Genomic DNA, 13,587 nt, shown 5'->3' on the forward strand with positions numbered 1-13,587 from the left:
TTGTCTTCTGCCGTGCCGAGCCGATCTGTGCCATCCTGTGCCGTCCAACCCACCATTGGCCATTGTGGGGAGTGCTGCAGTGCTGGGTAATGAGGAGCAATTGAAGCATGAATAGTTGAAAGAGGAGCAGCAGCAGTTAAAAAAGTAAGAAAAGCCAGGGACAAATGCTGGAAAGTTGAGCAAGGAGGGGCAGAAGGCCTAGATGACTTTTTTTCATATGGTGGTGGAGATGGAACAGAGGGGGTGGGGGGATATAATATCTCTACCACCATATAAAAAAGAAAAATCATCTCAGCTTCCTTCCCCTCTCTGCCTTCCAGCATTTGTCCCCAGCAGCACTCCCAGCATCACTATGTCCAATATCCCCAGGGAGTGCTGCTGGGGACAAATGCTGGAAGGCAGAGAGGGACAGAAGGCTGAGATGATTTTTTTCCAATAGGGTTGTGGAGATGGAACACAGGAAGTGTGTGTGGGGGGGGGGGATATTGGACATAGTGATGTGGGGAATGCTGCTGGGGACAAATGAGAAGTTCAACAAGGCGGGGGACAAGAAATGCTGGAAGGCAGTGATTGGGAGGGGGCACAAACTCAGGACATAGGAGGGAGGGAATAGAAAGGGACAAAGGGAGTTTGGTGGTCAGTAGAGTGGGAGCCGCGGTTCCAGTCTTTGACGAAGCTCCCCTGATAGAGCAGGCGATGGTAGTTGACCTTGCGGTGCCTGCTTCTCGCCGGGCTCAGAGTTAGATGGAAGACCAAGTGCACAAAAGAAGAGCCAGTGGGGCCCAATGTGCAGTGCTCGGGGCGGGTACAGGTGGCTTGCTCAAGGGTTCTGCTGCACGAGGGATGGGAGGGAGAGTGGGGAAGCTGGACAAGGGCCCTGCTGCACGAGGGATGGGAGGGAAATTTAATAGAAATAATTACAAAAAATAATAATTAACATTTTCTCTGCATACAGTGTGCTTTTTTAAATGTTATGGTTACCATTATGAATTAATAAAATATTGTGTGTACATGAAAAATGAATGGAAGAAATATGTGGTATTGTGGGCGGGGCTAGGGTGGGGTTGGGGCGGGGCTGAAATTAGTAGATGTCCCCTTTTGAGGAAAAAAAATAAATGGTCACCTTATGCATGCTTGGTAGCACTCTAAGATGTGTAGTTATGGTTATTAATATAGGCCCCCTTTTACTAAGCCATGGTAGAGTTTTCTACCGCAGCCCGAAGTGCTAAATGTTCCGACGCTCATGAGCATCGAAGTACTTAGCGCTCCGGGCCACAATAGTAACTTTTCAGCAGCCCTTCGTAAACTTTATATGCCATCTTCTTGGATCAACCCATCAGGATGGTGTGCATACAAAATAAAATAAATAAACACATACTAAAAGCAAGAAATAGTAACAAGAGAATGTGGATTTTCAGTGGTGCCTCTAAAGAGCCGAATACCAAGGATGGCATCACAATTCTACATGTTCTCTCTTCTAAATATGGACATAATCTCTTCACTATCTTCACTTTAAGTTGTGCTTGCTGCAGCACCTGTTCTACCTGCTTCTTCCCAACCCCCACCACTTACAAAAATGACCCCCTAATGATTTAAGTAACTCTACATGTGCTAAATTCAAGTTTCTCACCTTCACCTGCAGCTGAAAATCCTTCCATCCACTATCCTCAAAACACAACACAACTGACTTTTAACATTCCTAACTAGTCCACTTTTGTTTTCATTTAGAAACCTTTATATCTAAAGAAAGCAGAAAAAGATTGTTTGAATGAGGCCTTTATTTTAGAAGCCCTTATCATGATTTACATGTGTGCATACCAGCATTCATATGTGTATATCAACCCGATTTTAGAAAGCCGAGATGCACGTGTGTAAATCTGTAATAAGTGCGTATGGCAAAAGGATGGGGTATGGGTGGGGCCACCAGGGCTAGACCAAAAAATACACATGTAGGCCCCATTTCAGAAGGGGTATGTGCATCATCTGTGTGATCACCATGATCAGCAATAGAAAATACAGCTGCTCCCTGGTTTTGTAAAAGTACCTGTTTGGGGAAGGGCTCTTTAGGAGGGATTAGGGGAGATTGCCCCCTTAATCATCCAGTGCTTCTTTCCCCATCCCCACCCCACCCAAAAAATTGATCAAGACAAATAATTGCAGATTCTATACTTTAATGGGAAGCATTTAGACTTGCAGGTTTTCAAAATGGTACACATACATGTTTTATATTTTAACACATACACTCTAGGTTCTGAAATACCAATTTACACATATAAATGCTGACACACAGACAAATGCTGCCTCCATTCATATTTTACACATTGACAACAAAAACAGTTGTTCTGGCCTCACTATTCTTGAAATACCTAGGTAATGAACCGGAGCATCAACCCCCCTCGTAACATCATCACACACCTGTACTTATAAATTGTTAACCTCAACCCCTAATCACTAACCATGAACACTCTATTCAATTTTCGGAATATTTCTACTTCTGTGTAAGCAGCTTGGCACTTCCTGGCCTGCAGCACACATACTATCGTAAACACTATTAATGTTATCAGATGCACACTGCTATACTCTTTAATTCGTTGCATGTACAGTTTCTCTTTATTGTATTTACAGTCTCTCGTTTTGTAAACCGCTTAGAAGTCGCAAGATTGCTGGCAGTATATAAGAATAAAGTTATTATTATTATTATTTAACCAGTGAATACACTTCATTCCCAAGAGTGTTTCAGAAAAGGCTCTACAACAATAAATCCATTTCTAAAATAATCCCAGAATTTGCCACATCCCGACCTGTAGGTCTCAATACCAACTTCCATATTTTATCTAAAATGGGGGCTGTAGGTGTCTAAATTTCCAGTTGCTTTTACTATTTTATTTCACTAGTATCTCCATTTCCATTGCTGCCCAGCGTGGACATTGGCAATCTAGTGTTTCTCAGTATCATGATCAGTCTGATATTTTAATGCTACTTGCTCTTGAGAAACTGGCAGTAACAATATTTAGAAACAGTTATTCTGCGCTCCAATCAGATTGGTACCCTACAGTACAGGCACTTTTGGTGCCCTACAGGTTACTTTGGCATACAAAAGTTTATGGCAAGTCCATCAGCCTGAGCCACCGCTGATTTGAAAACAAAATAAAACCAAAAATAAATGCTTGTGGTGGGAGCCAGCTTATAAGGAACCGCAGTTTATTCCACGGATGCTTATTCCATACAACGCAGCTAGAACTTTTCGATCATCCTCCAATAATTTATTAACAGTTCCATGTTTGAAAATAATCGGAACCAGAAGACAGGATATGTTTTCGGTCACAGCACCTCTTCTATGGAACTCCTTTCCTCAATTTATTAGAAATGATAAAGACCTTGTCTCTTTTAAAAAATCCCTAAAAACTTATCTCTTCAAAGATGCTTTTAATCTATGATTTTCTTAACCAAAATTTCCTTTTAACTTGCTATTTTAAAGTCCTATTTCCCTTATGTTATTTTCCTTTATATGTTCCTTAACTCTTGAAAAGAAATTGTAACTTCTCCCTTTTTCCTTCCCTATTCGTGTATTGTCTTTTTTTAGTTTGTTATTTATTTATTATTGCATTACTTGTTATATTTTAAATTTGTATTGTACATCGCTTAGGAAATTAAATAGGCGATTTATCAAGAATTAATAAAACTTGAAACTTACCACTCCAGTTACAGTCCAGAACGTTCCAGGTCCACAACTTGGCATGAACAGGCAGAAAACCAACACCTCAGTGTGATTCATCAGCTGCTATGTGCCCATGCATGCTATATATACGGTAATTATGTAGTTTTATGTATATTTGACAATTGTGCACCTTGAGGCGTATGGAAGTAAAGGCATGTTAAAAGCACTTTTTTTTTTTTTTTCTATAGTTTTGAGATAGCCTCCTCAATCAGAAATGGTTTAGAGGGGAGATAAGAATCAAGACCACTGCTCACCCTTTACTGTCAGGCTCGTCAGCCGTGATAAATCCATCACTAATCCCGTTGGCAGTAGGCTTCATTTCATCTTCCGAATCTGCTCCACTCTATTTTAGAAACAAGCAAGACAATTTAACGTTACAGTTCTCACTATAATTATTTTATTATTATTATTAATAATTATTATTAATACTTAAACTAAAGGAGTATTTAACAGGGACAAACTGTGTCTTGCCATAACTATCGTAATAATAACTTTAATAATAATAACTTAATTTCTGTATACCGCCATACCCCGAAGAGTTCTAGGCGGCTCACATTAGTTAAACAGAGATTACAAGTGGTTACATATCAAATTGATCATAGAGTAGCAGACAGTAAGGAGAGAGTATTATAATCGTAGGGATTATACTCAATAAAAAGCATTTTGTAACATAAATAGATTTTTTTTTAAGACCCTGACCCTAGAGCTAACACATAGCATTTCCTTCAACTCCGGTGTAGATTCTCTCCTCTAATTCCATCATTTGCTCTGTTGTTTATACGAACCGCGCTCCTCTCTCGCCCCTGTGCGTTCACGTTTTGTCCGTCAGTTCACGTGGCTGGAAGGAAGAAACCTGTGCCTGGGACTCTTACCGTGGACCTCGCCTTCTTCCTGAACATGTTGCCTCACCAGGTTACTGGCTCGTCGCACTCCCGCTGGCATTGACAGTGCAGCCGCTGGGCGAAGAGCTCGAGGCTAAAACTGTTCTCGGCTTCTTCTCCGCCCTGACGCCAGACCCTTGGACCCTGGCGAGGGAAATGCGTAACGGGGCGTGTGCACTGCAGACAGTTCCAGTGCCTCCCCCCCTCCCTCTCCCGCCGGTGACTGCTGCGAGCTCCCTTCCTCTGCCCCTCCCCCGGGGCTATCTGACAACGCGTGGGGCGCGCGCCCCCACTGCCTAGTCTCACAGCAGCATCACTTTTAGAAGCGCTCACCGGCCCTTGCTCTATAACTGAATGGAGAAGGTCGTTTTGGAGATGGGGCAATTTGCAGGATGGCGTGGCTGGTATAGGGGTGTAGATTTTGGACTGTGGAGACAGTCTGAGAGCATTTGCAGGGTGGGTGAGTTCGTTTATGAGAAGGGAGGGAGGGGGAAGGGTTGGTGGAATAGAGAATTCCACCTATTAAACTGCTTTTGCCCTGTTCTGTAATTGCTACTTTTTGCTACCTAAGGGGAAGTTATCTACTTGGGCTATGATTAAGACATTATTTTATCACAAATTGGTGCTATTTTAGCCTAGGTTCCATTTTGTGCAGTTAATAATAATTGGAGTTCACAGTAGCCCAAGTTGATAACTTTTCCCCCTAAGTTTCTGAGCTACAAAAGCAGGAACTCCTGCCATAAAAGTGCATTAGATCCATTTAGCCCATTGTCAAATCAAACTGCTTCTGTCTTTTCTTTTTACCAGTTTCCCTCACCCCAAGTTTCATTTCATTCCATTAAATATTTGGAGAGTTATTTTTCCCCCAAACAGACATTCTTGACAGACATATTATATTTCCATGCAAATCAGGAATACAATATGTCTAATTTTTTTTTTTTTTTTTTTTACTAATCTAAATTTGAAATGCATAACCTACTTTATCCCTATAAATAGGTCCAAAGTACAATTTAAAATTATATTCTTACCAAAATTCATCACAGATATATAACCATCTAGTTACTAACTCATAAATTTCTCAGATAAGTATGTTTTCAAACTTTTCTGAAACGACATATAAGATTGAATTTTCCATGTCTGTGGTATTCCAGATTTGAACAGATTGGTACAAAAAGGAATTTTCCAGATATTTTATTAATTTTCCAGATATTTTATTAAATAAAATTCCTTTAAAAGAAGATGCAATTATATCCAATCTATGAAAGCTTTGAATGGAACATAAGAATTGCCGCTGCTGGCATTGTGCCCAGCAGTCCGCTCACGCGGCGGCTCCCTAACCGAGACCAGCCCTACCTGCGTTCGTTCTGGTTCAGCAAGAACTTGTCCAACCTTGTCTTGAATCCCTAGTTCTAGACAGAAAGGATACTAGTTGAAAAACATGTGGTGATGTCAATCCATATTAAATCTTAAAAATAAAATAACAGAATAAATACCGATGCAAAAATTTTTGCTAAGTTGTTAGCCTCCAGAATACAAACTGTTCTACCATATCTCATCTCAACAGATCAAAATGGTTTCATGGTTGGTAGACTTCCCAGCGATAATTCTAGAGTATTAATTAATGTGATCTCACAAGCTTCCCACTCCTCCATGCCTATGGTAGCTATAGCACTGGATGCGGAAAAAGCTTTTGACCATATAGAATGGTCCTATTTATTTTCTGTCCTGCACTGGTTTAAATTTCCTCCTACTCTTATTAATATGATTAAAATTTTGTACACCAACCCTACTACAAAACTTTATGTCAATGGTTTATTTTCAGATCCTTTCCAATCGAAACGGTTGTCCGCTTTCCCCTCTACTCTTCAACTTGGCTCTAGAACCTCAGATCCAACCCCTTAATCATCAGAGCAAAATTTGACTCCTTAGAAATCAAACTGTCGGCTATGCCAATGACGTGCTACTCTATTCTAACCCTAGCTCCATACTACATATTGTGGCGGGGCCGGGGGTAAGCCTAGCGCTGGCAACCCAGCTCCCGCCCCAGGCGTAAGGACCAAGCGCTCCCAGGAGGACTTCCGCTGGGAAACAGTGAAATAATTAATGGAGGCGGCGTTAGTGGTAAAGTTCAGCTTTTCTTTTATTTCCCTCAGTTTACAGCACTAGGGTTTCAGCAGTCCCTCTGTGTTGAGGAGACTCAAACAAAACATACTTTCATACAGTCTAGCCTGATGTCCAGGCAGAAAAGCCAAAAATAAAACCAAAAACGTGTTCTCCTGATTTTGCTTTTTCTGTTTGAAAAATCGTTATGAAGCTCTAGCACTGTCCCACCTGAAGCCCAATGCCCCCACTACCCCAAGCTCTCAGAGTAGGGCTAGGGAACTTTATCACCCAACCGTTTCAGACTGCTGGTAGTCCCCTCCCAAAGTTCCTGCTTCAGGGTTAAATTATATCGGGACTCTAAGTTCCGTGCAAGCTTTCTGAGGAGGTTAATTACAGGTTCTCACCTCCTTCCCTATCTTCACAGGCTTTCCTCTCGGGCTCTAAGTAATTCATGCATACTAGTTCACAGTTAGACTAAGGGAGAAAGAACGCTACTTCCAAACATTCACTTTCATTCCCCTCCCCCATTCATACCTCGTTATCTGTGACTCTCCTGGAGATCCCATGCTGCAAGATTGCATTCCATGTCACTGCTCTCAGATAATGCCCTTTCTAATTCCATTAGGGAATCACCATTCTCTGAGCCCTGGTAAGAACTCCCTTCAGGGCCAGCTAACGAACAGCCCTGTCCTGGAAGTCTCGCTACTTCCCTGCACTGCTGTTGAGGAGTTAGAAGTCTGGTCACTCGGGAGGGTTGTAAGACCAGCTGTGCCTTAGCTGAGGTCTGGGACAGAGACCTCTTAGCAGGCTCTGTCCTGCTTAGTGCAGCCTGGCTCTTCCCTGCAATCCTCCTTCCAGTCTTCTCCACAGTGTTCGTAATCTCCTCAGCCCTCCTCCCATTGTTTCCACCTGGGCTCATTTTATGCTGCAAGCCTAATCTCACTCTCCCTCTGGGTTCATCCTGCTTGCTAGCCACACACCCCTCATTAACCATGCCTGTGCTGGTTTTCTTTCTCAGAGGTTTTGTCAGAGCTTTGCCCAAGGGATCATAAAAGGAATTATAGTGCCCTAAACTAGACGTTATGGTTTCTGTCCTTGCCTCTCTGCCTTGCCCTGCCTGTTGGCTCTTAGTGCTAGGCACAGGGATACTAGACAGTTTCCTGGGCTTAGGAATAGGGACAGCCCTTTGCAAGGCAGGGTTTAAAACCGGGTTTAAACTGCTGACAGGCACTTCCCTGTCACAATATACTACAAGATATTGCTCGATTCTATGAAATCTCGGGCTACAAACTTAATATCTCTAAAACTGAAGTACTACCACTGAATTGTCCCGAAGCTATACACATTATTAAATCACATGGATTTCAATGTTCCACTACTAAGATACAGTGGCGTACCTAGGGTATGTGGCACCCGGGGCCCATCATTTTTTGACCCCCCCCATGTAAAAAAATATTTTTTGTAATGACCATGAAACGGAATAAATGGTCAGAATAGAAACAGGCAGTGAAAATTTTCTTATTGAACCTCATATATGTAACCATTATTCCAAACATAACATAACATAAATTATGTCAGAATTGTCATGACATCAGAAGTACATATGGAGTAGTTGCAGGTGATGCTTGGGACAGTTCTGATTGTGTTCGGTTTTATGTGTTTTTTGAATAAAAGGGTTTTTATTTCTTTTTTGAAGGTTTTGTAGTCTGTGGTCGAGATCAATAGGTTGTAGAGTTGGGGGTCGAGTGTTGCAGCTCGAATGACTAGGAGGTTGCAAAACAGTTTTTTTTCTTTTGATGTTTTTGGTTGGAGGGTGTGTGAATGGTATGTGAGTTCTCCTATGTCTGGTTGAGGTAGATTGAATTATTTAGCTGAAGAAATTAGTTACCCCCCATTCCACACACATTAATTTTCTTCCATTTTTGTTCCCATTATAAAAAACACTGATAAGTTCCCAGAAAAAAAATACATTAAAATAAGAAGTGAAAACAAAGAAGAGAACATAACATAAGAATAGCCTAACTGGGTCAGACCAATGGTCCATCATGCCCAGTAGCCCATTCTCATGGTAGCCAATCCAGGTCACTAATACCTGGTCAAAACCCAAAGAGTAGCAACATTCCATGCTAGCGATACAGGGCAAGCAGACACTTCCCCATGTCTTAATAACAGACTATGGACTTTTCCTCCAGGAATTTGTCCAAATCTTTCTCAAAACCAGCTACACTATCTGTTTTTACCATAACTTCTGGCCACTTCATTTTTAAGTTTAGATCTTTCCTTCCAAACAGAGACCTTGCTAGATGTAACTTCACACGGACTTAGCTGTGCAGGAAATGTGAATCTCCTCATACACCCAATATATAGTGCAAAAATGTGCAAAGGTCTGTTTTTTTTTTTTCTTTCGATCACTAAATAGCCTAATGCCACACAAGCAGCGCTGTTACAAACATATTCTGAAGGTCAATGCTAAGGTTAACAAAGTTTCCTTCCTTGGACCAGAAGGAGAAACTGACAAACCACTGGAAGAGATCCCAAAACAACTACCCAGGAACAACACCCAAAGACCCACTCAGTGTGTGAACCAGTTGAGTGGAGTGGACTAACTGGGGGGTGGAAATGGGCCCGGAGTTTGCTCAGCAGAATTTCCCAGACTACCTCTTCCTCTCAACACACTGCCACACTGCCACCACCACCACCACTAGGAACACCTCACCGGGTAGGCCAGCAATACTATAAACTTTATAAAACACATTATATTTTCTTATAAAGCACATATTTTGAGAAGTCACGTGATGCCATGAGCGTGTGAGGACGTCTCCTCGCTTGCCCCGGGGCTGCCCTGCATACTTATCTGCAATTCTCGACGTTTTCCCCACTTTTCTTGTGGATACACCGTCTGTTGGGATCTACTATTTGCATGGACAGATATATCACCCGATCCCGGGATCCCATGCAGGCGAAATCAGCGCGCAAGGAGCGGGAACGAGTGCGGCCTAGCGAACCTAAAATGGCGGCGAGTCCCGCGGCAGCGGTCTCACACCTTACAGAGACCGCGCTGAGTGATATAAAGGAGGCTCTCTCTCAGGTACTGAGGCCCAAGTTGGAATCGCTCACGGCGCAGATTACAAACATTGAGAGCTTGTTAGAGGTGGCGGCGGCACGCACAAACGAATTGGAACAGCGAGTCTCCATGTTGGAGGATGCCAGCACGGCGCGAGATGCCGATCTTACTGCATTACAGGCGCAGGTTCGAGCCCAAGCTGACAAACTGGACGACTTGGAAAATCGCTCACGCCGCTCGAACCTGCGCCTGATGGGTATCCCTGAGACGATAACAGACCGTTTGTTGCTGGAGGTGCTGGAGCGTTGGCTGCGGGAGGAACTGCCGCTTCCTCCTTCTATGGGGCCCCTGCGCATAGAACGAGCACACCACTTGGGCCCTCGCCCTGGCTTAGAAACACGCCCGCGGGTGGTCATTTTGAAGCTTTTGAACTTCAAGCACAAAGTGGAGATTCTACAACAATATCGAGCTAAGAAGGATGCCTTGAAATATAATGGAACATTGGTTCGCATTAGCCAGGACTTTTCTATGGCGCTGCAAGAACGGAGGAGGCCTTTCTATCCCTTGTGTGCTCAACTATCGGAGTTAAAGCAGAGGTTCCAATTCAACTATCCGGCCCTTCTGCGGATACAACGTAATGGAGTCTGGAAGTCTTTTCAGTCTCCTGAAGCGGCGGCTGACTTTATCAAGCTTCTTGGTAATCCCAGTCCGGGAGGGGACTGACTGAGTGGATTTTATTTACTCATCTAGGCTTGATCATGATACCTAAATGTTAGAGTGCTCTGTTTTAAGGGGAATAATGTCTTACAGGCTCTATAGAGCTTTATATTCAACTGGTTGGGGTGGCCCTGGATGAGGCGTCTTTCGTGACCTGTTTGCTCCCACATGTTGGGGGTTTTTGGGATTGTTGGGTGGTTTTGGGGGGTGGGGAGTTTCTGGGTAGCAGTGGTGGCATTACAAGGGCATTTTGTGTCATATCCTATTTGTGGCCTGGGGTTTAGTACTCTAGGGTTGACGGTAATGTTTGAATGGAGTGTGTATGTGGAGTCTTGGGGTGAGGCTGGGCGCCCTGGGACAATCTCTACAGGAAGGTTCACTTGCTATGGTGTGATGGGTGGGATTCCTCATGGGTGACCGGACATTACGTATACTTTCCTGGTATGTGGCGGGCATTACATCTCCTGCTAAATGCACGAAAATCCTGTCCCAATTAAAGCAGCATTCGGCTGATATAGCTTGCCTACAGGAGACTAAACTCACGGATTTAGAACACCAGAAACTCCGGAGAGGTTGGGTTGGGGACATACTTCTTCACCGGGGAAGAGGGCAGGGGTAGCTATATTAATCAGGAAGGGCTTGCCGTGTACAGTCCAGGTCCTGAGGCGTGATCCTTAGGGCCGTTACCTTTTGGTGAAAGTGATTGGACCTGGGGGGCCCTTTAGGTTGTTGGTGGGCTATGGCCCGAATGGATATCAGCATTCATTCTTTCAAAATTTGGTTAATATATGCTTACGGGATTCCGATTGTCCACTGATTTTAGTGGGCGACTTGAATCAAGTATTAGATTCGGGCGTGGACCGCTCTGGGGGAAGGGGACTGGCATCTGTAAAGCAAACTAAGGGCATTCCCTATCTTTGTCGAGCTTTGGGGTTGGTGGACCCTTGGAGGTTACTTCACCCCACTGAGCGAGACTATACCCACCAGTCTAGAGCCCATGGTTCTTTTTCTAGAATCGATTATACTTTACTTTCTGAAACTTTGTTTGCTCGGGTCTCGGAGGCAACAATAGGCCCCCTTGAGGTGTCGGATCACCACATGATTTGGCTTGATGTTGCGCTGGGGGGTCCTGTAGGTCCTGGGTCAGGATGGAGATTTCCTTCATATTTGCATAATGATGTTCATTTCCGGGACTTTTTATTACAAAAATGGGAGGCTTATTGTTCATTTAATGCTCAACATATGGATCAGCCTATACTGTTTTGGGACACGGCAAAAGTAGTGCTAAATGGGGATATTATTGCCTATGTGGCTTCTAGGACCCAACGCATAGCGCACCGTATTGTACAACTTGAACGGCAGTCGGTGCAGTTAAAACGTGATTTATTGAATAATCCCTCAAGGGCCGCTAAAGACGTGTATGAAGCAGTCCTGGCTGAGTTAAACTCCCTTATCCATGAACGTACGAAAAAATTGCTGTTTTTTTGGAAATTTCAATTTTACAAATATGGTAATAAAGCGGGAAAATTGTTAGCTTCCATAACTAAGAGTTGGACGGGATCTCAATACGTCCCTATGATACGAGAACATTCGGGTAAGATGTTGACTTCCGCGGGGGACATTTTGGCTTGCTTTAAAACCTATTTTGAGGCTTTCTATGCTTCCCCGGGTCCTTATATGGGTCCGGATGTGTGTGACTACTTGGAGGATGCGGGGATGCCCAGATTATCAGCAACACAGGTAGCCCGATTAGATAGACCCTTACACTTACAGGAGGTGTTGCTGGCGATACAGAAATTGAAGCCCTGTACAGCCCCGGGACCTGAAGGCTATTCCCCAGAGTTTTTTAAGATCTTATCCTCCTCTATAGGGGGGTCTCTCTTGGCTTATTACACAGCAGTCCAGGCCCACGGTACATTTCCGCGCTATGCGAATGACGCCCTGATTACACTGATTCCAAAACCATCTAAATCACCCACTGACGTTGAATCTTATCGACCGATATCACTTTTGAATGTTGATATTAAAATACTGGCTCGTGTGTGGGCGGATAGGTTAGCGCCCTTGTTGCCTGCTATTATTGTGCCCGAGCAAGTGGGCTTTGTTCGGACGCGACATTCCGTACTTAATGTGCGTCGAGTGTTACTGGCCTTTTCCCAAGCTCAACAGTCTCATTGCCCTGGATTGTTAGTTGGGTTAGATGCAGCAAAGGCCTTTGACAAGGTTCATTGGCATTACTTGTTTCAGGTACTACAGCATATAGGACTCCCTGATAGTTACTTGGCGTTGATTCGAACGCTTTACTCGGGACCTACTGCTTCGGTATTGGTCAATGGGGTGAGATCCCTTACTTTTCCTATGGGCAGGGGACTCGACAGGGGTGTCCCATGTCCCCGCTCTTATTTCTTTTGTACTTGGATCCTTTGCTACGAACGATTCAGAGAGATGATGGGATCGTGGGGCTACCGGAAGGATCTTCCCAGTTGCGGGTGTTGGCATTTGCTGACGATCTTTTACTTACTTTGGGTAACCCGCATCGCTCGCTGTTCCGAGCTTTGGACCTCCTGGATGAGTTTCATCTTTATTCGGGTTTAGTTCTTAATAAACAGAAATCCTTGGCAATGCCGACCTCGTATGAGGTGCGCCAGACCTGGCAGGGTGAGTTTCCTTTACAGTGGGCTCCTTCTCAATTGACTTATTTAGGGGTGATTATTCCTCAGAATTTGGATAGGCTGTACTCGGCTAATGTCTTGCCCTTACTCCGTCACACAGCGACTACACTTTCTAATTGGCAGAAGTTTCTCCTGTCCCTTTCTGGCAGAATTGCTCTCTATAATATGATGATACTCCCACAATGGCTCTATATATTACAAATGCTTCCCATTATGTTAACACCCACACATTTATCCCAACGCAACTTTCTGCGTATCTGTGGCAAGGGAAACGGGCTAGGATTTCATTATTTAAGTTGATGCTACCAAGAACCCAGGGGGGTTGGGTCTTCTGAGTGTTTCTAGATTTAACCTTGCCTGCCAGTTGCGGCATATTCATGACTGGTTTTGTAATACAAAATGTTTTTCCTTACCTGAGCTTGAATGTTATCA

The 13,587-nt window shown here is 43.8% G+C and overlaps 1 protein-coding gene across 1 annotated transcript in view; it reads right to left on the minus strand.

Annotated features, from left to right (window-relative positions):
* ABCB1 (ATP binding cassette subfamily B member 1) overlaps positions 1 to 4,823 on the minus strand; it is a 356,266-nt gene extending 351,443 nt beyond the window's left edge. The window contains exons 1-2 of the mRNA XM_033931220.1: positions 4,591 to 4,823; positions 3,973 to 4,061 (exon numbers count right to left, since the gene is read on the minus strand). Coding sequence (XP_033787111.1) covers positions 3,973 to 4,061; positions 4,591 to 4,617 — 116 coding nt within the window. The 5' untranslated portion in view covers positions 4,618 to 4,823. The remainder of the gene's footprint in view (positions 1 to 3,972; positions 4,062 to 4,590) is intronic.
* Between the last annotated feature and the right edge of the window lie 8,764 nt (positions 4,824 to 13,587).

Source organism: Geotrypetes seraphini, chromosome 2 (assembly GCF_902459505.1).
Source record: "Geotrypetes seraphini chromosome 2, aGeoSer1.1, whole genome shotgun sequence".
In the NCBI taxonomy this organism is placed as follows: domain Eukaryota; kingdom Metazoa; phylum Chordata; class Amphibia; order Gymnophiona; family Dermophiidae; genus Geotrypetes; species Geotrypetes seraphini.